Source organism: Erythrolamprus reginae, chromosome 3, assembly GCF_031021105.1.
Source record: "Erythrolamprus reginae isolate rEryReg1 chromosome 3, rEryReg1.hap1, whole genome shotgun sequence".
NCBI lineage: Eukaryota > Metazoa > Chordata > Lepidosauria > Squamata > Dipsadidae > Erythrolamprus > Erythrolamprus reginae.
In genome coordinates, this window is record NC_091952.1 from 50,255,609 (window position 1) to 50,281,500 (window position 25,892).

General features: G+C 40.4%; 2 protein-coding genes across 3 annotated transcripts in view; both read right to left on the minus strand.

The window, feature by feature from the left end:
- The window catches only part of FKBP5 (FKBP prolyl isomerase 5), a 1,202,894-nt gene that overhangs the window by 591,926 nt on the left and 585,076 nt on the right, over positions 1 to 25,892 (minus strand). The window lies entirely within an intron of this gene.
- TBC1D22B (TBC1 domain family member 22B) overlaps positions 7,739 to 25,892 on the minus strand; it is a 68,017-nt gene continuing 49,863 nt past the window's right edge. The window contains exons 9-13 of one of the 2 annotated variants that reach the window (XM_070745205.1): positions 16,183 to 16,289; positions 14,689 to 14,764; positions 13,218 to 13,345; positions 12,553 to 12,648; positions 7,739 to 9,771 (exon numbers count right to left, since the gene is read on the minus strand). In XM_070745205.1, coding sequence (XP_070601306.1) covers positions 9,643 to 9,771; positions 12,553 to 12,648; positions 13,218 to 13,345; positions 14,689 to 14,764; positions 16,183 to 16,289 — 536 coding nt within the window. In that variant the 3' untranslated portion in view covers positions 7,739 to 9,642. The remainder of the gene's footprint in view (positions 9,772 to 12,552; positions 12,649 to 13,217; positions 13,346 to 14,688; positions 14,765 to 16,182; positions 16,290 to 25,892) is intronic. The other variant, XM_070745206.1, reaches the window with a different exon arrangement.

The window sequence follows — 25,892 nt, forward strand, 5'->3', positions numbered from 1 at the left end:
TAGTACAGAAATTTTGGAAAGACGTGCAAGATGAAATGAACAGAAAGTTAAATATTAACTGGACAATCACAAAAGAAATGGCAGTACTAGTAAAAAAAGGGAGATTTAAGAGAATTTAGAGAAATAAAAGTAGCAGCATTGGAAAGCGCTCAAGCAGTAATTGTATTGGGTTGGAAAGAAGCAGCAAAATGGAAGATACAGAATTGGTATCGGTACATGGTGGACCACATTCACTTTGAAATTATGGAGGTAAGGATGAACATGTACAATTAAAATAAATTGAAGAAACTGATGGATCGATGGGACATGGTGAGAGGTTATATGACAAGTAGTATTTGTGATCTAGCCATAAAGAATAAATTAGAATCACTCTTTGACATGTAAATAAAATACAGATCCAGGCTTAGAAGAATGTTAAAGATATTTGTACAGACCCTCCAATTGGTGGTGGGGTATGTATGTTGTTAGGTGGTGGGTGCACCTTCACAGGGCACTGTTTTATGTTGTATGATGTGCAGTCTGTGTGTGTAACATTTAAAAAACCAATAAAAATTATATTAAAAGAAGAAGATAAAATTTTAGGATGGGAGAGGGGACTGAACTTTGGAAGAAAATTAAGGTGATGGTAAGTCCATCAGGGAACTTTTGTGAAACACATTATGCTATGGGCTAGAAATGCCACTGTTGTTAGTAAGATATATGCGGAATGCCTGTATATTGTGGCTTTAAAAGGTTTGAAGATAAGTGACTATGAGCTAGGATTGGCAGTTGTGAGCACCTCATTTCACAAAGGGTTTTTCAGAGCAAGATTATGTGTTTGCAACCAACCCATTAGTATCCCAATGAGCCTGTGACTGTCCAGGGCACTTTGTCCCATGATGAAAACATTAGGTGGGTGCCAGCAGCCTGAGAAGGTGCAGAAGTGAAAGGCTGGTATTTAGAAACTCACCTATTCAGACAGATCTGACCTTTAATTGAAAGCCACGCTGACTTTTTGCTTATCATGTCAGAAAACATAATGCTTGCCTGACTAAATGCAGGCAGGGAAAACACCCGCCCAAATAGCAAAACATAATCATATGATGATGCTACAGGAAAGGTGAGTGAAATGTCAGGTGCTTGTGACCTTCGGAATGGAACTCTCCTTGCAAAGTAGAAGAGAATAACTAACTTTCACGGCATCAAGCAGCTTTCATAGCATCTGTGCAATGCTAATGCGATTTCTGGAGTCATGGAACCAGCTCGACTTCTGGCAGTTCTCCAATTTTGCCTAAGCTTGGAGAGAATGATTTTGCTTGCTTTTGTATAAATATGCGGAGCATGGATTATTTTGTGTTTATCTAATTGCTGATTCAATCTGAATAACCTTCTCTCAAGTGCCTGTTTCTCATGTGCAAACATCTGAATAGATAGCAAGACCAATTCCCTGTGAGGTCCTTCCTGCCGATTCGCTTTCCCCACATCGCTTCCATGTGCCGCAGGAGGAAGCGAACTGGCAATGAGGTAAGTTAGAACCCAGCCCTGCTGGGAGGGTGTTCTGTCTGGGTCACTCCAGAAGCCAATACCAACCCAAAAAGAGAAGCCAGACACACTGGTAAAAGGCAAAGGCAGTTTTATAAAATTCAAGAAAAACACAGGTAACAGGAAATGTCCTTACAAACAGGAAAATGCTGTATCTTCAGATATATCCACGAAGGCAAAAGTCCATGCAGCAATACAGAATTCTTGCTGCCAAGCTGAGGCTGTAGATAGCAGACCTACACCTCCCACGGGTCTTCCAAAGCTGCTGGGCCACAAGCCAGGAACAGAGACACCGAGAAACAAGACAGGATAACGCAACTCCAAACTGATAACACTCCACATGGCTTCAAGGGCTTGCCTGCCTTTTAAACCCTGCTAAGGAGGACCACACCCAAACCCAGCTGTTCCTAATTCAGTACTGATAATACTTCTTTAATTGCTCCTTTCTTTGATCTAACCGTCTCTGTCGCATGTCAATGACGGCTTGAGCTTCATCACCTAATGACTCCAAACTACTGGCTGGGGAGAGCCCCCCCCGGGGCTCTCATGCTGTTCTCCTTCATCCCATTCCTGATTTTCCTCTCCCCCGTCTGACTGTTCAGCCCCCTCCTCTTCGCTGTCATCCTCCTCCGGGCATGGAGCCAGCAGAGACACAGCCGGTCCCTGAGCAGCCTCAGGCTGAACCACAACAGAGGGGAGGGGTGAATAGAAGCTGGCAAGGTGCCCTTTGATGTGAGTGACTTCAAGTTTGCCATGCCCACTTAGCGACATGGCCCCCTAGCCAGACATTAGGCAGATATGTTACGGTCCGCAGGATTTAAAATTATGAATTAAGTGGTCCCTGAGGTCCAAAAGGCTGGTGACCCCTGCTTTAAACTACTGGAAAAGCATTACTACAATATGTCTTTTGCCTTCTGTACTGGTGCAAATACCAGTTCGGTATTATCTATTGTACTTCACTGTATTCTACACCAATGCCTCTGTTCCAATTGATTAGTGAGTGCTTTGAGAGCTGTTCTGTCCGGCCCGGTTAATTAACAGTAATTAAGCCCCAATGAACACTCGGAGGCCAAATCACTATGTATACAGTGTTCCCTCGATTTTTGCAGGTTCGAACGTCGCGAAATGTCTATACCACGGTTTTTCAAAAATATTAATTAAAAAATACTTCACGGGTTTTTTCCCTATACCACGGTTTTTCCTGCCTGATGACGTCATATGTCATCGCCAAACCTTTGTCTGCCTTTAATAAATATTTTTTTAAATAAACTTTAATAAATAAACATGGTGAGTAATAATCTAAATGCTAAGGGAATGGGAGATTGCAATTTAGGGGTTTAAAGTGTTAAGGGAAGGCTTGTGATACTGTTCATAGCAAAAAATAGTGTATTTACTTCCGCATCTCTACTTCACGGAAATTCGACTTTTGCGGGCAGTCTTGGAATGCATCCCCCACGAAAATCGAGGGAACACTGTAGTTGTATATTTACAATGAAACGTACTAGAGACAGCAATGAAATCAGAAGAATGTCAGTTCGCCTGCCAAAAGTCCAGCATTAATGGCACAGCTAATAACAAGCATGCAAAGAAAGTCATAAATTCAAGTCATTAATTCTCGGCGTCGACAGGTATTCACAAATGCCTTCCAAATCTAGGTTTGCAGGGTTGCAGAAAGATTTAAGGGAGAAACACTGATAGTTTTCTTTCTCTCTCTCCATAAAGGAATGTTGAACTTCTGCAATGGAACTACCCATCCTCCTCCCCTTTTATACTACCTATGCCTAGATCTATGTTGCCGGAAATACTCGTCTCCCTCGCATTCTTCTGACTCTAGTGTCTAATATGGGGTCCACAATTTCCCCCTCATCTGACTCCAACATTACCACAGCTGGGGGGGTCTGCCGCCTCGGGAGTGTCCCCAGGACCTAACTCTCCCTCACTTTCACTTTCTGATTCCACTGATAAACACACTGCCATATGTTGTCGTTGGCTCTGGCCCAGCTCCTGCCCCAAGGAATGTGGAGGTGGAGGTGGGGGAAACATCCACATGCCACAGGCCTGTTTTGCTCCTGATAATCTCCCGATGAAGGCTCCTCTGACGAAGGAAGCATGAGTAGCAGGGAAGGGGGGAGTTTGGCAGGCAGCCCAGGAGGAGATCAATCATCCTTATCATCCCTGGATTCTGAACAAGAACTTATGACGGACCCAGGCATGCGTAGAGTGATGCATAGGAGAGAACAACTGAAGGATTATTGCAGGAGATAAGTGAGGCCACCTGTGGTTGGGTGGTGCTGCTGTAATTAGTGCTACAGATAAAAAGAGCAGCGTGCTGATTTAGCCTTGTGGAAGTTTATCTGATTCATAGTTTCGTCAAGATCGTGGTTTTGCTGTTTCCCTGTTCAAGACTATGTGTGGACTTTCTGGACTTTGGAATTGGACTCAATTTCACAGGTACTGGGTGAGAAATTGGATTGCATTTAACCTGTGCCTTGTGTGTACCAGAAAATCCCTTTGACATTTAAAAAGGTTTTTTTTCTGCTTTTCTGTTGATAAAGACTTTTGGTTTTCCTTCTATCGTGTGGGGTGTATCTTTTTGGACTAATTACCCTGTAATTACGGGCAGTTGGGACACGCCGGCAGAACACCCTATGATATCCAGATGGACCCAGTTCAATTTCTTCAAAATCTGTGACCAAAGGGGCTGGATGTGAGCCAACCACAAGAGCCCTTCCTGTGAAAACTATTTAGGTGAAGTTGACATAAATTCTACCAAGTTCCCCCTTCCAACCAAGTATATGGAAAAACTGTTAGAACTATTTTTTTCTTCTCCATCTTCAAAGAACATGCCTACATAAAGAAAACCATTGGCACTTATTATTCCAACCATTAGCACGTATTATTTTAGGTATAGCTAATACACCAAGGAGTACGGATCTCAACATTAATACACTAAAGTGATTGGGTTTGCCAAGAAACTGTAACAGTTCCAAATTACACATAAATGGTGCAAAATTAAAGCAAGCAGATAAATGTATTATCTCCCTTGGTAGAAAGTTCATTGCAAAGAAAAAGAAGAAGAAATCTGGTCATTTGACTAATGAAATTTTGCTGAAATAAGTGAAAATAGTTGTATGTAAAAGTTGAGTGCTGCCTATTTTGCTATGTGGCAGTTTGGTTAAATAACTCCTAAGGTACCTTTCAAATTTCATATCCATTTTTTCTGATTTCCTTTCTTTTCTCTTATGGCTTGTTTTGAATTCAATTTGCACATTATTTCTTATACCTTGTCTGGATTGTATATTGCTTACCCAGAAAGAAAACAGGATTATGGGGATGTAGGCATATATGTAAACAACAGCTTTTCTCACATTTTACTAGAGATAGTGTGTGTGTGATGGGCATGATTTCCTTTCTCAAGGAATAGTCCATACAGCTTTATTAGTTCTAACCATTGTTCATGACCAGACAAGCAGCGTTTCAAAATTAAGAGGGTGTTTTTACAAAAGGTGTTTCTAGGTAGTCCCTTTGTGTGTGGCATTCTATTACAATTATTTTCCAAAAGAGCACATTTATCTATAGCAAGTTAAAGTCCACAAAAAGCACCAACATATGCTATAAACTAACTTGTTTAAGACCAATCAAATGGTAACGGGTGTATTAATGGCAGCTGCACCTTGTAGCCATGTGAATCATTAACATTTGATGACCACAGATTCATCTGAAGACCTGCAAAAATAAATGACCCATCATGGATTAGGCCCCAGAAACAAATCCTTGTTCAAAAGCAAGGGCATCAGCTCATATATTTAAGCAACACATGGAGTAGTGAAGTGTGAAATCGGGTTAGATGCATACATTTGTGAACAAGACATAAAGCCTTCAGCATCATAGCTGTGGATTTGCTTTCAGTAACAAAAAAGTTGTACTTTGCAAAAACAGAGCATAACACAGCTTTTCTAAGTGGGTGGCCTATAAAAAGATAGTACCTGGAGGGCATCTGGCTGGTCTACTGACATGAATATGACAAGGCAACCAAGATTAGGAATGTAGACTACTCCAAGAAGGCATTCAGGTAAAACAAAAGGAATACAGGTGAGGCAACCAAATGAAGACAACTGCAATCAATACCATAGGACACTTGCATATTCAAACAGAATCTGTTTTTTCCCCTGGTAGAGGTATTAATTAGATAATTCCAGAGTGAAGCAGACCATTAGCAATCAATTACAACAAAGCACTGGCAATAAATGCAGATAATTAGGCTCCCCAAAAAGTAATTATGTTTGTTCCACTCCAATGAACTTTTTATTTTAATAGTAATTAACTTAGGGTGGGGGAGAGAAAGTTTGAGTGACCCACTGTGCCCAGCCCTGACTGCATGAAAAATAGAATGATACCCCATTGTAGTTAGAAGCACTTTTTTCTAGATTAAAAATATATTTATGTTTTAATTATATCTATTATATGTACAGTACATAAAAACTACTCTGGCTAATGGGCAGTGGGAAAAAGCAAAGGAGGAAAAATAAAAAAAATGTAGTACACAAAATTGTCTGCTACAATGTCCTACTTGTCAATGATTACTTCAGCTTAAGTCAAAATAATACATGAGCAAACAATATACAAACTCAAGGTAAACCACTCCAAATTTGATTGCAGAAAATATGACTTTAGCAACAGTGGTCAATGCCTGGAATACACTTACCTGACTCTGTTGTTACATCTTCAAAACCTTATAACTTTAACCTTAAACTAACTACTTATGGACCTCCCCCTATCCCTTAATAGCAGTGATTCCCAACCTTGGCAACTTGAAGATATATGGACTTCAACTCCCAGAATTCCCCAGCCAGCATTCACTGGCTGGGGAATTCTGGGAGTTGAAGTCCAAATATCTTCAACTTGCCAAGGTTGGGAAACACTGCCTTAGAGTAACGGGCGTGCGCAAGTTCACTAGTCCCTGTCCTACTGTCCCCATTTATTCATACCCATTTCCTGTGTTCATGTCCATGTTTATACTTAGTACTTGTTACCTCATACATGTTTTGACTAAATAAATTCCTGTATTTGTTGTGTGGAGTCAAAACATTGAATGCAGACTCTTCCTATTACCCTTGACCAACTTTAGCTCAGACCAGCAGGCCTGAACAACATCCACAATCTAATGAACCATTGCAAAAGTAACAGCTCCATTAATGGGCAACCTGTGAAAGGAATGATCCTTCATTCTAAGGTTCTTTGGAAAACCATTGAAAGATGCTGTAGCAATGTACCAGCAATGTAGAATTGATTTCTGTGAAAATGGTTAGCATAACTTTCTCAAGCCGGTTTGTGCTGTTGCATATTACAGAAGCTCAGAATCAGGCAGGGTTTTTTTATAAGACTGTGTGCCTTTGAAACCTAGTTTCCTTCCACTTAGTAATCCCATTGGAGGAGAGAGGTGGCGGCTAAATTTCAGGCAAGAGATATTTTCTTGCTTACATTGAGAATTCAGACATTCATCAATTTAAAGCAAAATGTAAAAAATATAATTCTGGTGGAAACTACCTGTTGATTCGAAAGGCATTCATCAGACTCACCTGCCTGCAAGGATACAATCTTCTTATATACAAAAGGTGAGTACTGATCAGGATTCTTAATGGGCTAATGTAGATCGTATGCTTGATACTGCTAAACCAGTAAAATGCACGATTAACTTCTAAATATTCCTGTTCTTTGCTAAATTATGAAATTGGCAAGCAGAGAAATCAGTTTTTCTCTGATTCTTAAAAATACTGTCAATATTCAAATAATTCTGGAAAGGTACTGAAAAAAACAAGACATTTTGCGTTTTCCTTCCTCTGCCTCTTTATCTAGTATCAGAAAAGATACGTTTATATTTTTATGATTAAAGAAATCTTTCCTGATAGAAATTGGCCCAACATGAATTTTAAAATACTGAGAAGCAGAAATATTTTGGCTTCTGCTAGGTTGGGTGCTCTAAAAAGACTTTGTCGATTCATATGCAGTCCGTCTGTTGTGCATCTAATGTGCAATATTCTATAGTTTATATGGTCGAATTTTCATCACAAGCAGGAGAAAGCTTAGAGTGAAGGTTTTCAAAGAAAAAAAATACTAAAAAATAAGCCACTCAGAATGGAGAGGAAGATTCTCCACATTCTGGTAGCTCCATTAATAACCTCATGAAATCCTAAGAAGAAAAGACTGGTGACACAAGTAGGATTATTTTTTAATCAGTCATATTAAACTAATGACCACCAGGTTGTTGTCTGGATGGAAACAACAAATTCACACATACACACTTACAAAGGAAAACCCAGTCGATGCCTGAAAAAGCAATTCCCGGTTAGGAAAGCAATTTGAGAAACACTGCTCGGTGTCTGAATTATGGCAAGGGTTTTGGCGTTCTTCTGCCTCAATTATCCGCCTGATACCCTCACTAAAACGAACCAAACAAAACCCAGGAGACTGCTTTTCTTTTTTCAACTCCAAGAAGAAAAACAAAATGAGGTGGATTGCAGTTGGAAGTCTGATGAGACAAGCCCGGCACAATCTGAAAAATTCAGCCTGTGGAAACAAATGTGATCTGAGAGGTCAAAGCTTGGCACTAATTAGATGGTACTGCTGCCTGCATAAACCGGTCAATTAAAATACATACTCCTTTTTCCCCCACTGGAAATCACACTGCAATAATAGTGGTGAGGAAAAGATGGGGTATTAAAGCTGTTGTCTCCCCAGAAGAGGTTGGAGCCTTGAAAGAAGTCTCTGCCTGGAGAAAGGGCGAGTGTAGCTGAGCATTAACATCCAGAAGACACACAGGATAGGACACAAACCTTGTCAAAGACAGGGCCGTGGCAAGGTGCTTTGCCACAGCTGGAGGAGAACGGCTTTCCATAAGGGCAAAGCTCGAATGCTGTTTGGGAAGTGCAGGCATCCTGCACAAAAAAATAAAATTCCCATGAAATTCATGGTTCAGCAGCAAGTTTTTTTAAAATCTTCAGACCCTCAAATTCCTTGGCACTGGAGGTCATCGCAATGTCGTTCTGCTTCGGAGTCCATATTTTGTTTCTTCTGATGAAAACGAGATGTGCATTCTGGGGGGAAGAATAAATGTGCTAGTGCAGATGTATTGACAGCTTCAAAACCTGATGGACAGAGGAAGCAGGAGGCCCATTGGTATTTGCAACCTAGGCAGCGCTTGTACGCCAGAGGCAGACTATAAATATAAAATCATATCTGCTACAAACAGAAGACTTATATTGTACAACCTTTACCCATATACACAAGAACACAATTTACATAAAATGCCTTACAGGAGTGTCATTGTCACAGGATTTTTTTTTTTCTAAAAAAAGAAGGGGTGGGGGAAAAAAAGCACAGCTCTCCTCCCCCTCCCCTACGTTCAGTGCACGTACCAGGTTAGGCAGTCCAACAATCACAGGTGGAGTTCTGTTTTATTCACTTGTATTTTCTGAATTGTGCATGAACCAAAACAGCCTTTTCAATGTGTGCGTGGACCATCCTACACCGAGATGCTGCACAAGAGGAATGTGGCAGCATGCACACGTGGAGTGTCTTTTGTTAATGCCTGAAATGCCTCGTTTCTTCAGACATGCGGAGTGAAGCTAAGGCCTGAGAGTGTCTCGTGTTCGACAGCACTGCCTTCTCTTGGGCAGGACTCTTTGTAAGGCATCTTCATTGGGGAGTTTAAACAACCGCCGAAGAAGAAACAGGGGAAACAAGATTAAAAAAATAATAAAAACAGGCCAAACAGGAAGTGCATGAGTTTGTCTGTGCTTAGCAGGTTAACAAGAGGCTGCAAGATTTAAGACTATCTAGGCTGGAACTTGGGAGGGCATTCCGAAGTTATGTTTATTCATTTCACTTCCATCCAAGCTCCGGCCACCATCACAGCAGGACACGAATGGTTTCTGGAGTGGCACGTCCACACATGGAGTGGCAGGCAGGCACACACAAAAGTGAAGACGGAAGTCTGGTGGGAGCGTTTTTACAGCAAAGATTGGGCTCCTGGTCAGTGTGTCCGAGGGCTTAGGTGATCGAATGCCACAGTGATTGAAACTGTGCCAGCACAACGAGAAGCAAAGGCAGGAACTCGACCACCTATCGACGATAGTGATTGGGAGCATCTGCAAACATGTACTTTAGTCTGTAGGCTTCAGCAAGGAGGAGTCCAATCTCTTCGTTGCCCCAGTGTATGGTGGGTAGATTTTGTAATAACATTAGAAGGCCCTGAAATGTGAAAAAGAGACAGCTCAGAGACGTGACCTTGACTTTAAATGTGCACAAGTGCTTTTATGTTTTCTCTGGCATTAACCTTTTGTATCAATTATGGTTTTATTTAATAATAAATTGAATAATAAATAAATAAATAAATAATTTATTATTGTGGCCCAACTTCAATGGACTCTGGGAGACATGCCGAAGCAAAACATCTATAAAAACAGATAAAACACAAAACCATGCAGGCAGCCTGGACCAAAATAATCTCAATCTCTACATTCAATTCCACATGAACTATAGTCGTTGGGGATCTGATTCAGGCAGTGTTGAACCTGATTAACTGTTGTGGCCCATCCATGTCCTGCACAGCTGTTCATAGTATCTGAGGATCAAGAGACGGGTGTGGGCTGGTATCCTAGGTGAGTGTATTTGGCATCCGAGTCTGATAGCGAGGAGGTCAGAGAGGATGTGGGGTCAGAGGCTGAAAGCCAACCAGGGACTGTTGCACCTCCAGAGGTGGCCCATGAGTGACTCAGGAGAAGAGGAAGGGCCTCTTCTTGACGCCAGAGTACGCAGAAGTGTCAGAAGGCATGAGTGGCTGAGCAGGAGGAGGTTTCTGCGTGAATAGATCTCTAGAACACTCGGCCACGCCTTTTGGCTATTTAAGGGTGACCCTCGTGACAAGCTAGTGCGGAAGTCAACTTTCAAATGTGATAGATGGCTGATAGGATCGAGCTTTTGGACTAATTATGTTTAATTACAAATTGAGAAGTGGAATATCTGTTTCTGGGCTTCCTGCCAACTCACAGTGAGTCATGGTAATGAGAAATTGGAGATCAAAGAGATGTATTTGGGTATGATTTATTGTTTGAGTAATGAATGGCTGAAACGGACTTTCCCAGCGACCAGTTAGGTCCCACAGAGTGGGCCTTCTCTGGGTCCCGTCAACTAAACAATGTCGTTTGGCGGGACCCAGGGGAAGAGCCTTCTCTGTGGCAGCCCTGGCCCTCTGGAACCAACTCCCCCCAGAGATTAGAATAGCCCCCACCCTCCTCGCCTTTTGTAAGCTCCTCAAAACCCACCTCTGCCGTCAGGCATGGGGGAACTGAGATATTCTTTCCCCCTAGGCTTCTACAATTTATGCATGGTATGTTTGTATGTATGATTGGTTTTATAACAAGGGTTTTTAGCTGTTGTAGTACAGTGATCCCTCGATTAGCGCGGGGGTTACGTTCCAAGACCTCCCGCGCTAATCGATTTCCGCGTTATAGTGGTGCGGAAGTAAAAACACCATCTGCGCATGCGCGCCATTTTTTTCATGGCCGCACATGCACAGATGGTGGAGTTTGCGTGTGGGCGGCGGGGAAGACCAAGGGAAGGTTCCTTCGGCCGCCCAACAGCTGATCTGCTCCGCAGTGCGGAAGCAGCGAGGAGCCGAAGATGGGGTTTCCCCGTTGCCCAGGCTCTTCGGCTCCTCGCTGCTGCCGCGCTGCGGAGCGGATCAGGTGTTGGGCGGCTGAAGGAACCTTCCCTGGGTCTTCCCGCTGCCCAGGCAAAGGGGAAACCCCAAGATCGCTTGCCGCTTGCCGTATTGCAGCTTGGAGCCTTGCTTCGCCTCCTTCGCTGCAATACGGCAAGCGATCTCGGGGTTTCCCCTTTGCCTGGGCGGCGCTGGGGCCATGCGGAGCCGCTCATCTAGGGGGGCGTGGACCGGCAAGGTGCCCTCCGTTCTCTCTCTTTCTCTCCCTGTTACCGGTGTGGGGCAGTAGCTACGTTCACTCCTTTGTCCTCCTCGCCGCTGACACAGCCCTTCCCGGCAGAGCCCTCCCCAACAGCTCCCGCCGCCAGCGCAAAAAAGAAAAGAAAAAAAAATCCCCAAAAGAGGCAGGCACAAAGCGGGGGCACAAGGGGAGCTGCCCGGCAGAGGTTGCTTTTTTTCTTCTCGTGGGCAAGTGGAGGGGGGGAGAGAGAAGGGAGGAAGAGAGTGTGAGAGAGGAAGAAAGAGAGAGAGAAATGATAGAAAAAAGGGGAGAAAAAAAGAGAAATGAGAAAATGATTGAAGCAGAGAATGACAGGAAAGAAAGAGAAAGAGAAGTGACTCTTGGTGATGATGTATGACGTCATCGGGTGGGAAAAACCGTGGTATAGCAAAAAAACCCGTGGAGTATTTTTTAATTAATATTTTTTGAAAAACCGTGTTGTAGCGTTTCGCACTAATCGAGACCGTGCTAATCGAGGGATCACTGTATTGGATTTCTACATGCTGTTTTTATCACTGTTGTTAGGCGCCCTGAGTCCACGGAGAGGGGCGGCATACAAATCCAATAAATAAATAAATTAAATAAATAAAAATAAATAAAATATTTCTTGCTTTCTGATGCATTTTCAAAACATTTAAACCTCCTTGCTACTAAAACTCTTAGAATTACTTGCTTAAATCTTGTGAAATTCGTGTGTATGGACCTACTTCTTGAGAGGTTTATCGCTGGGACAGAACAAAAACTGGGGTGGGGAAACACCGTCTCAGGATTGGGGTCAAACCCTTAAACACGAAATCTTTACTTACAGACAATGTAGCAAAGTCAGATATTACAGCTGTGGAAATTATTTTTTACTAAACCACTCAGAAATGTCTGCATCTCTGGGCAAAGTGATTTCATGCCTGTAATCACAGACCAGAAATACTGCTGTACCTATTCATTCTATTCTCTTCCCCGAAGTAAACACATTTTCAAGCAGGATAATTACACTGCATCCTTTTCTAAATGTGGTTGCCTGCTGATGATTTACCTGGAAGTCCTCTTCATCCAAAATCTCTTTCCGCCACTTAATCAAGAATGCAGCACAGACGTATAAATGGAAATGAGAGAATCCCTCAGGCTCAGACTGAAAAGAACACATCACTTGGGGTTACAACCACTGTTATCAGCATGCCTTATTTCTCACTGCTTTTCTACATTTTATAGTGGGTATACATGTAAGTTACAGGCAAGGAGGACTATCTGTAAAGACCTATTCTCTACAATCCTGGGAGAAGACTGGCCTAACCTTACTGACCTTTCAGAAGGTCCCGAAAAGTTGGCTTTGCCATTCAGAAATATGGAGCCTACAAAATGATTGCATTGTGTTTAAGAGTCTGAATGCACTTTCATGTGGGTTTTTTAAAAATTTGATTGCTTGTTTATAGTACTTTAATTGTTTTAATCATTTTAATGGTTTGGTTGTAATTGTTTTGACAGGTTTTTTTACTCTTGCTAATTTAATCGTTTGAGCTGTCCAGAGTTACAAACGTGAGATGGGTGGCTAAATAAAAATAAATAAACGAACAAATAATCTGAGTATGCTACTGCCTGCTTCCACGTCGCTAGGAAAAGGTACCTAAGTAAAGTCACACGGTACCATTTTTATCAAGGCTGGCTTCCCAAAAAGCATTGGGGTAGACTAGGTACTTATACCTGATAAGTGTCCCAAAGGCGAATGGTGCAGCGAAGAGGAAGCTCCCTCATCAGGAGATTGTTCATCCAGCGAAAGGCAAACTGCAAGTACTCCACTTCATACTTCCTAAAGTGATTGTGTACCTGCTCTGAAACAGGACATTTTATTTGCAAATGGCAAATATTTGATCAATTTGCTGTCGTTAGTAGAAATCACATCTCCATAAAACAGTATTGCTGCCAGCTTGCTCTCTCTATTCTAATATTGAGTACAATTCAATGTGCTGGTTTTGACCTATCAAGTCCCACAGGGCTGCCTACTCATATCCATCTAGTTCCTGCATCTCAGATAGGATGCTTAGCCGCATTTGAGATTTGGGGAACGTGAAAAACTTTTGTTTTTCTCTCAGGTTTCTGTCAGGAAACTAGCAAAGAAAACAACACCAACAACATTAGAAAGGCAAAATAAATAGGGGGGGAAACCCACACTGACTTGCACTGATGATGTTATCTAGTTGGGTAATCAAATGTCTACAAACAGCCAAACTCAGAGGCCACCAAGGACTGCATAGATCACTGATGGCGAACCTATGGCATGGGTGCCACAGGTGGCACGCGGAGCCATATCTGCTGACACACAAGCCGTTGCCCTAGCTCAGCTCCAACGTGCATGTGTGTGTCGGCCAGCTGATTTTTGGCTCACACAAGAGGCTCTGGGAGGTCGTTTTTGGCTTCCACAGAGCCTCTGGGGCATCGGGGAGGGTGTTTTTACCTCACCCGACCAGCTCCAGGGAAGCCTTTGGAGACTGGGGCGGGTGAAACATGAGCCCACTGAGTCCACCAGAAGTTGGGAAACAGACCATTTCTGGCCTCCCGAGGGCCTCTGGGGGTGGGAAGCTGTTTTCGCCCTTCCCAGGCATTGAATTATGGGTGTGGGCACTCGTGCCTGCACGATAGCGCACATGCATGCTTTTTGGCACTCAAGGAATAGATCAACCCTGAGCTACATATATTCTACTGTATTCTATTAGAATATGAGAAACTCCTGCTTTTTATCATTGGCATCCACTCTATGGAATAACTTCCCATTAGAATTTTGGGAAGTTAAAATGCTTGAGTTCTTAAAGTCTTATAAACAGAGCTGTGGACACGGCAATTATTTAAAGCCTACTATCAATGTGGTCATTTGGGGAGGACAGGACTGCCCATACAAAATGCCTTTTACTTACACTTTATGAATTTTAGCCCTTTTTCTGCTGTTTTCTTTTTCTTATGAGCCTATCAGCTTATGACTCACCCCTTCCTCTATTTCTAACATGCCTTAAGGATCTCAACATCCCAGTCTGATTGTCACCTAAGACAATTGAGAAAAAGAGCCTATGACTTTGATCTCATCTCAACTGTTTGTTTTCCACACCCTATGTTTTTCTCTCAAGTGAGAATCCATGAGTGTTACAATTCAGTTGCAGATGTCAAATTCAAATTCACCTACCATCAATACGACTGACAAGTTCCTCCAGTGCTTTGACTTTTTTTTGGATCCCTGGTTGTGCAAATGTGTAATTGTCCTGAAGCAAAGATATATTGTGTGTTTAAGAGGATGCAAGACCAGCAAACAGGTTTATACCTTTTTAGTTATTGAAAATGGTTTTCCAAACCTTTCAAGCAAACCATTCCAAAAATACCAGAAATAAAATATGAAACTGTATATATCCAATAGACCCTACCATAAATTTCTGATATTTGAGAACATATCTAATGGATATGCTCCTTATGGAATGTTCACATGCAACAGAAAATGGTGGTGAAAATTGGGTATTAACCATTTCTTGCCCTCTTTAACTGCCTGTAACATAACAACCTTTGCAGCACATCTTCAGATTGTTTATTCAACACAGCATGAACAAATATAATAAAGCATGAACAAATAGGAGAAACTGCTGATTTCATCTGGTTGTAATACATTCTGAAAACCCTGGTTCTCCATGAATTACAGAAATTATTTCCTATGTATATAATGTCTTCAACATTAAAATATATATTACAAAAAAGATCTATTAGAGTTTCAAAAATTCTATTTTTGAGTTGGCACACCTTAAAATAATATAAATTTAAACTGCTACTATGATTGGCATGTTCCTGCCAAAAGCAGTGACATTCCCTCAGTAGCCCACTTGCTTATCCACATACATAAAAATGGATGTGGATAAATAACCTCTATTTGTACATCAGACATTTTTTGGTTTATATAATAGTGTCTCTGATCAAATTGAGCTACATTGTACTGATATGAATATAGCTTTGGCCCATTATGGTCAAAACATGCCTAATGTTAAATTAGGAACTCAATTAAGTTTCCTGAGAATGTTGTATTAGTTTTATATTATGTTTCTAGCCCTTAAAGCTGTGAACACATAACCGACGGTACATTTGCAATAACTACAGGAATTTAAATAGAGGAAAGCATTATTAAGATTTTTCAAGGACTAAAAACTGCTGTTGCAGCATCCATGTGATTCTTTCTCTAGAACCAACAAATCCAGAATAAATTAAACAAATATAGAATGAATTATAAAACAAATGATTGGGTAGTAATAGATTGCCATGATTCAAATTGATTGTTTGGGAGACGTAATATTTAGATCAGTGTTTCCCAACCTTGGCAACTTGAAGATATCTGGACTTCAACTCCCAGAATTCCCCAGCCAGCATTCGCTGGCTGGGGAATTCTGGGAGTTGAAGTCCAGATATCTTCAAGTTGCCAAGGTAGGGAAACACTGATTTAGATAACCGAATCATTCTTTCTTTAAGCATGGATTGACTTACTTTTGTACACTGCCTTCAGTGTAGAGGTCAAAGCAGGTAAAATTATGAAAATGTAGATTCCACATTATCTTTGGGTGACCATGAAGTAGCAGAAGAGGTTGAATTATCTAAGGAAGAGGTCCCCTGGATACCTGAGAGTCAGTACAGATAAATGTCTTACCTGGATCCCATCCAGTAGTTTGCTCATACACCAAAAGCTGTCAGCTTCGATGCTCTGCAGCACATCTTCAGACAGGTTTGTTACATCAAAGTTCTCCACATCCTCTTCTAAAAAACAAAAGTGCATCATTGTAGAATAATGCTTAAGGATATACACCCCTTCTCTGTCTGTACTATTTATTTTGTGTCTTTCTAAAAACAGAAGTGATATCCTATGAGGTCTTCCTTTTGTTGGCGGCGTTTTGTTTATTTTTGTTGGTGGAATTGTAACTTCTACAATGTGAAAATCCATACAAATGTGGAGGGAGAATTCATGGGCAGTTAGATCACTCAGTAGTTAATCACATACTGGATTTTGTTGATTTATAATCACACTTATGACCATTATGATGGCAGAAGAAGTTCAAATCTCAGAAGCTGAGAAGACTATGACTACTCTGACTTGCTATTGTTCAGAATTTGATAACATGTGTGACTTAAGTCCAGTGATGGGCTACCAACATTTTTACTACCACACTGTGGGAGTGGCTTATGCATTTTGTTTCAACATCTTTCAGTGCAAATTGGGTGCTCTGGGGTGGAGCTCCAAATTTTTGCTACCGGAACTGCGTTCCTGACCGTTTCCATAGGAGCCCATCACTGCTTAATTCCCATGACTACCAGCAGATGAAAAGGTTCTGCAAAATATATGTATATGTGTATGCACATATAAAAGACATGCAAAGTTGAAAAATGATTAAGCTATCTGTTCTTAGCAGTTGTGTGTTTGTATATATGTGTACATATCTGCCTGCCTGTCTATCTCTATATCCTATCTCTCTCTCCCTCTCCCTCTCAAAGTAAGACCCTGTCTTATATTTGAAATAAGCCCTTGGCCTTATTGCCATGCACTCAAAAACCCGATTGGGCTTATTATCAGGGGATGTCTTATTTGGGGGGAAACAGGATACACACACATACATTCATACACATACACACACACACACAGGGATGTATAAATGTATGTATTGTTCTTTTTTAAAAATAGTGTTTATTAGACTTATACATTAAAAGGACAGAAAAAACCCCACACACATGAATAGTACATACTATTTATCTTGACTTAATTATATATATCACATTGAAAATAACAGAAAATAAGAAAATTGGGAATAAAGAAAAGGGGGGGGGGGAGAAAGAGAGAGAAAGAAAGGAAAAAGGGAGAAGGGATCCAACTACTTGGCTGGGGGCCCAGTATATTATGACCTCAAATTTAGGTTTGTCCTACTTATTGGTGTTTTGAGGTTTGCTTTTGGAATGTTTCGAGTACAGTATCTCTATATTGTATCAATCAATGCCTTATGTAAGTTGTTTATAGTATTTACAATGGGAGTTGGTTTGTAGATCATGTATGTATGTATGTATGTATGTATGTATGTATGTATGTATGTATGTATTTAGCAGATAAAATTACCAACGTTTGAAATTACATTAAGGCAAATATTATATACTTGGTAAGGTACCATTGCTGAAAAAAAACTAATATGCATCCTGAATATATAGTAAATTATATGTAATAACACCACTTTTTGGAAATTTATTTGCTAAAAGAACTCCTGGTTCTTTTGTATGATCTTCTAGATCTATTTCATTTGATACCGAGATCTGGATAGAAATAGATTCCCTGCAGGATTACGTTTATTAAGAGAAACAGAACTTTTGAAGGGAGAGGCGTAAAAGGTTGTGGTTGAATGAAACTGAGGAGATTCTTAGAGAGAAGTTTAAAAAATAAAAGGTCATGTATGAGTCAGTGCATTAACAAGATGGAAGCAGGGGCATGGGGAGGAATAATGAATAGTGCTAGTATAAACTACTTCTGCGGTTTTTCCCCCTTTTATCTTGTGTCTTTAATTTATTTGGTTCAGATTTTCATGCCTGTGTTCTGCTTATCCTAACAGGAAGTAGTATGATGAGTAAATACAGTGTCTATGCATACAATATACAAATGAGTCCACAATCACTCTTTGTCCAAATATATTATCTTCAGATAATATTAAGCTCAAGCAATTGTCACTACTGATGAGGGGAAATGGCAAGACAGGATTAGCATGTTTAAAGAAGCATGCTTTAATTTCTTTTGTGGCAAACTGCTATTCACAAATCCACTCAAGGCAGAAAAATACGTACATCTCGCTATTCTTTGCTTCTCTTAATAGCAGATGTCTTGATCACATCTATCTGAGTGTTCTACTAAGAGACATTTTGGTTGGCAGCACTGAAAAAGAGGCATAATACAACGGAGAAGTAATTCAAACCTCCCACAATAGTAAGAGCTCTCTATCCAGTGCAGGAGATTGACAGCTCTGAATTCTGAAGAATACTTGTTTTTAAAAGGCAGGCATTCGCCTTTATGAAGTGACATCAGGATAGAACTGGCCAAAGTTGTTTTGGCCTCTAGTTCCTTGCCTTGGAGATGGTGGTTCTTCTAATCCTATTAACTAGAAAGATCTTTACTATCCATCTCGAAACTAAAAAGCTTGACAGGACTGTCATTGGTTCTTTTATAAAGTCAAATTCAAATATTCCATTTCTCCCCCTCCCCCTGCAATATTCTTGGTTTTGCTGCAATTTAATCTGGAAAGATTTTTTGTTTTGCTTTATAAAATTTATTTCAGTGACTAATACAGAGTTGGACATGACACCAGCTTTGAGTAAATACAATAGAAACTATAAATTTCAAGAACAAGAGGTAAAGAATACATGATATGAAGGATGAGCAATCTCCCAGCTTTTTTTCACTTTGAAATAATTATGCAGGATCTTGAAAGCAGCAGGATTTTGGATCAGAGGGGTCAGCAATTATTTGAATGGGTTTCCCCATTCTCCCTTTTGAGCTGCTTCTTATTCTAAACCAGTCTCACAACAAGCTACAGTCAGCCTTGTAAGGGAAAATAGTCTGTGTGATAAACATCTATATATGGTACCCTTATTGGTTCAGGGTCACCCTCTCTGGTATGCAGGACATCTTTATAATAAGCAAATGTTTCTTTTTTATTCAAAACATTTTTTCCCACAATAACATGGCTTGTGAAATGTAAATGTGGAGTTCTTAAAGTAAGCTCAGTAGCCAGTATTTTTGGATTTGTTATCCAGGCAGCTGACATATTGGACAAAATAAATCAATTGAAGGGTCAAGCAACCACTTTTCCCCTAATCTCATAAACGTGGAACTCCGTTCAACTTGTTTTCCGGGGACTTCTACCATGAGCCAAAGATGTTAACTGAGAAACCAATTTTAGTGACCCACATAGATATAAAATTAAAACTATATTTAAATAGTCAAGAAGCACCTTCAGGCACATGCTTGGCATTGTAAGATGCAGATTTTGAAGTAAAAAGCCTTTCACCCAATAATTCATTTTCTTATGTTCTGAAATTCCAAGCTTGCTATGTCATAACTTAGCTACATAAATGCATGAAATATTTTTTCATAACAGCAATAACACTTAGGCTTGTATACTGCTCATAGTCCATCACAGTACTCTTTGGGCGGGATACAATGCCAATATATCACTCCCGACAATCTGGGTCCTCATTTTACCCAGCTCTGTAGGATGGAAAGCTAATACAACCCTGAGCCCATTCAGGATCAAACTCCAGACTGTGAGCAGAGTTAGCCTGCAATATTGCAGGCTAATCACTGTGCCATCACGGCTCTATAATTTCTAGAGCTAATATGTAGCTAATGGTATTTATATATCCTCCCAAGTTAAGTTTGACTCACTGGATTACTTGATTTTGTTAAAGTGAGTTTACCACCAAAATACTTTTAAAACAAATTCCAATAACTTAATTGGAATGGTGAATGAAGCTGGACTTCATTTGATATGCTCTTCATTTCATATAACTGAACCTAAAACTCAACTTGCTGAAAAATAACAACCCCTTTCTTTATTGCTTCTCAAGACTAATCATCAAGTTTAGAAGAAAACATATTACTGAACAGCAAGGAGGCACAAACCCTGTGGCAGCCCAGTAGTGAACAGTGTATAAGTAGCATTAGTGTAATGGAAATGGATGTAGGAGACACAGCGAGAGAAGCAGAGATAAGAGATGCTTCCGGCAGTTCCCTGAATCTATGAGGCATATATTGTCACCAATGCTTATTGCTAATTTATGAAAAAGACTTCACAGACTCACAAAAGCTTAACAGCTTTTAAACAGAATTTTTATCCATCAGAGGTCAGAAAATGACATCTAGTTCTAAGTAATTTGCATATGCAAACTATCTTTCACCAAACTTGAAAGGAGAACGCCATTCAATGAGACCAGCCTAAGGCATCAGCAGAATCAAATGAAACAACCTCTTTAAGAGAGAAGTTTCTACCCAGTTCTTCCAGTGCTAGTTAATTCAGTTTCTAAAAGGAAAACAAAGTCCTCACGGAATCAGAGGGATTTTCACACACTCAAAAAAGCAAAGGCAATGGGCCTATATTTGAGTCAAGTGACCAAGGCTGGAATCATATCTGATCATCCAGGTTTCTTTGAAGAGTACCACTGTCAGGATTCCAAGTAATACATCCCAGTTCAATAAGAACTCTGAGACAAGCAAGTTCCTCAAAGAACATTTCATTAGGACATTATCAAATTGGCATATTCCTGGTGGAAAATCGGCTCTAAGTTGGTACTGCTTTCTCCCTAATTAAAAGTAAAACTTTTATAACCCCCCCCCGGAGTCTCAGTCACATGGGCCAATCAGCATATACAGTGGTACCTCAAGATACGAACCCCTCGTCTTACGAACAACTCGTGATACGAACCCGGGGTTCAGAAAAATTTTGCCTCTTCTTACGAACTTTTTTCGAGTTACGAACCGGCGTTCGGAGACTGCTGGGAAGCCGCGCGGCTGTTTTAAAAGGTGACAGCCGGGCGGCGGGGCTTCCCAGAAGCCTCCCGAACGCTGGTTCGTAACTCGAACAAAGTTCGTAAGAAGAGGCAAAATTTTGCTGAACCCCGGGTTCGGTTCGGGAGGTTGCTGGGAAGCCCCCCAGGCCGGCTGCGACCTTTTAAAACAGCCGCGCTGCTTCCCAGCAGTCTCCTGAAGCCGAACGCTAAAGCCGAACTTCCGCGTTCGGCTTCGGGAGACAGCTGGGAAGCGGCGCGGCTGTTTTAAAAGGTCGCAGCCAGCCTGGGGGGCTTGCCAGCACCCCCCCGAACCCCGAACCCGGGTTCGGGATGGTGGTGCTGGGAAGCCCCCCAGGCCGGCTGTCACCTTTTAAAACAGCCGCGCGGCTTTCCAGCAGTCGCCGAAAGCCGTTTTTTTGCGGGGGTTTTTTTGGTTGCACGGATTAATTGACTTTACATTGTTTCCTATGGGAAACAATGTTTCGTCTTACGAACCTTTCGTCTTACGAACCTCCTCCTTGCATCAATTAAGTTCGTATCATGAGGTATTACTGTACAGTGTTCCCTCAATTTTCGCGGCTTCGAACTTCGCGAATAGCCTGTACCACGGTTTTTCAAAAAAATATTAATTAAAAAATACTCTGCGGGTTTTTTTCTATACCACATTTTTTCCCGCCCGATGACATCATACGTCATCACCAAACTAATAATTTTTGCAAATAAATAACAAAAAAAAATAATTATTGTTAATAAATAATTATGTTTATAAATATCAGGATCACTAAGTGTCTTATTCAATGGTGAGTACCAGTAATAATGGTGAATAAATGGTTGTTAAGGGAATTGGAAATGGTAATTTAGGGGTTTAAAATGTTAAGGGATGGCTTGTGATACAGTCCATAGCCAAAAATGGTGTATTTACTTCTGCATCTCTACTTCGCGGAAATTCAACTTTCGCGGGCGGTCTCGAAACGCATCCCCCGCGAAAATCGAGGGAACACTGTAGCCCAGTTGATAGATGACCTCAGTCCCCATCCTGTGGACACCTGCATGAACGTCCTTGACTCCCAGGAGAAATAATTTTATTTTGACTACAACTCCCAGCTAATCTCTACAACATCCCCCTCCCTGGCTCCTTAGAGACTACAAAACCCAAGAGCAGTGATGGTGAAACTTTTTTGGCTGAGGTGCCAAACGAGTATGTGTGAGCGCGATAGCATGTGCATGTGTGTTCACACCCATAATACAATGTCATCTCCCTGTGCATGCGCACAACCCCTAGCACATATGCACAATCTCCCACACTGCGCCGCCCCTCCCCCCCGCGCATGTTCACAGGCCTCACTGAAGCCTCAAGACTTCTGGTAGACCCATTGGGCCATTTTTCATCGTCCCCAGGATTCAGGAGGTTTTCCTGAAACCAGGGAAGAGCAAAAACAGCCGAAAAGAAGGGCGAAAATCAGCTGAGTACCACACACATGCATGCTGGAAGTGACATAGGGTGATGCCTCACGTGCCCTCAGATGTGTCAAAGGTTTGCCATCACTGCCTTAGAGACTACAAAAAAGAAAATGGCCAAAGTTCAGCCATCTTCAGGGTTGACAATTCATTTCAATAAAGCTATCTTTTAGGAAAACATTCCTAAACATTCAGTTATGGAGACCTCACCTACAAAAAGATATTGACAAAATTGAATGGGTCCAAAGACGGGCTACAAGAATGGTGGAATAAAACATAAAACGTATCAGGAAAGACTTAATGAACTCAATCTGTATAGTCTGGAGGACAGAAGGAAAAGGGGGGGGACATGATCGAAACATATAAATATGTCAAAGGGTTAAATAAGGTTCAGGAGGGAAGTGTTTTTAATAAGAAAGTGAGCACAAGAACAAGGGGACACAATCTGAAGTTAGTTGGGGGAAAGATCAAAAGCAACATGAGAAAATATTATTTTACTGAAAGATTAGTAGATCCTTGGAACAAACTTCCAGCAGACGTGGTTGGTAAATGCACAGTAACTGAATTTAAACATGCGTGGGATAAATATATATCCATCCTAAGATAAAATACAAAAAATAGTATAAGGGCAGACTAGATGGATCATGAGGTCTTTTTCTGCCATCAGTCTTCTATGTTTCTATGTTTCTAAAACAACATTCAACATTTAGGAAAACATTCCTAAAACAACATTCAGCACATTTAATGCTGTTTTTAATTGAGTATTGAAGCACTAGAACACTTCAAAATGTTTGCTCTTTGCTTTCAGTTCTATGGAATAAAATCCACTCTGTCAAATACAGCACCATGAATTGTTTTGAAAATTGTAATTTACAAACTAAGTATTATCAACCCTAAATTATATCAAGACCTTAGTGTAGAACAAAATATCACAATACCTAACTCCTAAAAGTAATGGAAGCTAAAATATTGTTATCAGAAATTTATTAGAAAGGCAACAGTAGCATAATGGGGTGGGTGGGGAGGATGAATGTGATTCTGAGATTTTCCCCCTTTTTAAATAAAGGATTATTTTATATGTAACTAATTCTATTAGGAATGGGATTGATTACAGTCAGAAACCTGGTGGGGAGCCTTTTTCCTGGTACCAATCTAGCCTGCAGGATTTTTCATGATATGCGTGAATCAATAAGGACATTCTTAATGCTCTCTCATTAAGCATGAAAGTATTTGAGCTTTATTGTTTATGTTGTGAGTTGTTATTTCATTCTAGAAAGCAAACAGCCTAATTTGAGAGCATGCAATTATAGAATACAATTTGCACAGGCAACTATGAATAATATTATGTTTTTGCAAACTTCAATGTTTAAAGATTTTCCAAAGAAGCAGAATATAGGATTTTATGTACTTTTATTCCAGATATAAGCAGATTTGGATAATCAGGGTTGGGGTTTTTTTTTGCCACTTTGTACTATTTGCCTCCTTAGAAACAAGAATTTAAGGTCAGGTTTCTGTGGAGGAATGGCAAACTGAGTCTCTGTGGATTAGCGGGAGGCATTATATCTGAAGAGGGAACTGGATGCCGGATGTAGACTGATGAAAATTCTCCTCTCCTGTTTTGCAACAATAATTTCTGCTGCCTCCATTTATCTTCCAGGATATTCTTCATCTGACTTCTGGCCTTTAATTCCAGTGTCACAGAGAAAAAGGGATCTTACAACCTATGCAGCTTTTCTATTGATTTAGAGGTTAAAAGGCAACAAGCAGAAGATTATCAATACTGCAGCCTCCTGGCTAATGTAGCTTATTAATATTTTTCCTCTTCTGACTTTTAAAAATTAAGGAGGAACCCAAAAGATCTTTTATTTATATGGGTTTCTTTTATCAATATTTGCCATATTAAAAATAAAATAGATGTATTCATTGTTGCTGTAGCTTCTCGTGATTGTTTGATAGGATTTTAATTTAATTTATTTTTCAACATGGATTGGCAAATAGTTTTGATCCCTGAAAGGGTCTTGAGAGATTCCTAGGGGTTCTAAGACCACACTTTAAGAAACACTGGCCTAGAAGAATACGATTAAATGTTTCAACCCTGCTGCCTTTTCTAGTGAGACGGACCAATCTGATCAGAGATAAAAAAATTAAATTTTGTTGAAAAGGATAAAAATACTAACATTAAATATTATGTTGTGCAACATTATTATTTAAATAAAAGAATAGAGTTCCGGAATTGCCCAGATACAATAAAAAGCCTTTTCAACTAAATATAAGATAGCATTGGTCTACAAAAATAGAGTGATTTTAGCAAATTTCTTATAAAAGAAGCTGTAATATATTTTCATATTATTTTACAAATTACAATAGTCTAAGGCAGGGCTGTCAAACTCCTGGCCTCTGGGCCGGATGTGTCATGCCTGATTTAGTGAAGAGGAAAAAAGTCCCGATAGGTCATGTAACACTGCCATGATGCCATGGGTTTGACACCCATTGTTTAAGGAGAATATTTTTTTTTTCATGAACATCTAAGGTATGAATAAAAACACTTGAGAAAACATACAATTACTGCTGTTGAACAGAGAAAAAAAGACAATCTGGTTGGATTTAGCAGCACACAGTAGGGGAAAAAAAATCTAACCCAAATTCTTGACTACATTGTCCATCTGTTTCTATTTTACTAGCAAATTTTCAAAGTAAATGTTCTTTTACTATTCCCCCAGATTTTTAAGGCAAATCTGCTGAATTTGCTTCACTCATAGATTTCCCCTTGACCAGTACTGTAGTTCTGGTCTTCAATTTTAAAAAGAACCAAAAAGCTTTGCTCTCCAGCCAAAGGAGGGGATGATGCAATCTGAATGTATATGACTAAGAGCCAGGCTTCGTTTATGAATGTAGATTCTCTCTCCTACCTGGCATGTAAAGTGGCCAGCTGTGAATACCAGGGTAGGTGGTTTGTATGTTAACAATGTATTCTGAAATGTAGGCAATGGGTGAAGCAGTTCTTGGATTGATAAATATTTCCCAACAATTAATGGACTGTATGTGTCTGAAAATTCCTTTGGGTTACAAATGATTGAAATTTAGATTGGGAAGGGTAATCATTTTATTGCCAAGGCTGCATTTTAACTTCTTTAGTATCTAAAGGTCGTAAGTAGTGGAGAGTTCAGAGTGTCCAAGGGAAAAGCATTTTGAAATTCCTTGATATTTCCCTGACATTTTTCTGTAATTTGCGATCTAGTTAAGGCATGGTCATAGATGACGTCATACCAAATGGCTAAGCCATGGAGAAATATCGGTAGCTGAGGAAGCAAGTTGTTGCCACAGTTATGCTCATTTTTGCTTGACTCTGCCAGGCAGCGTGATCCATTT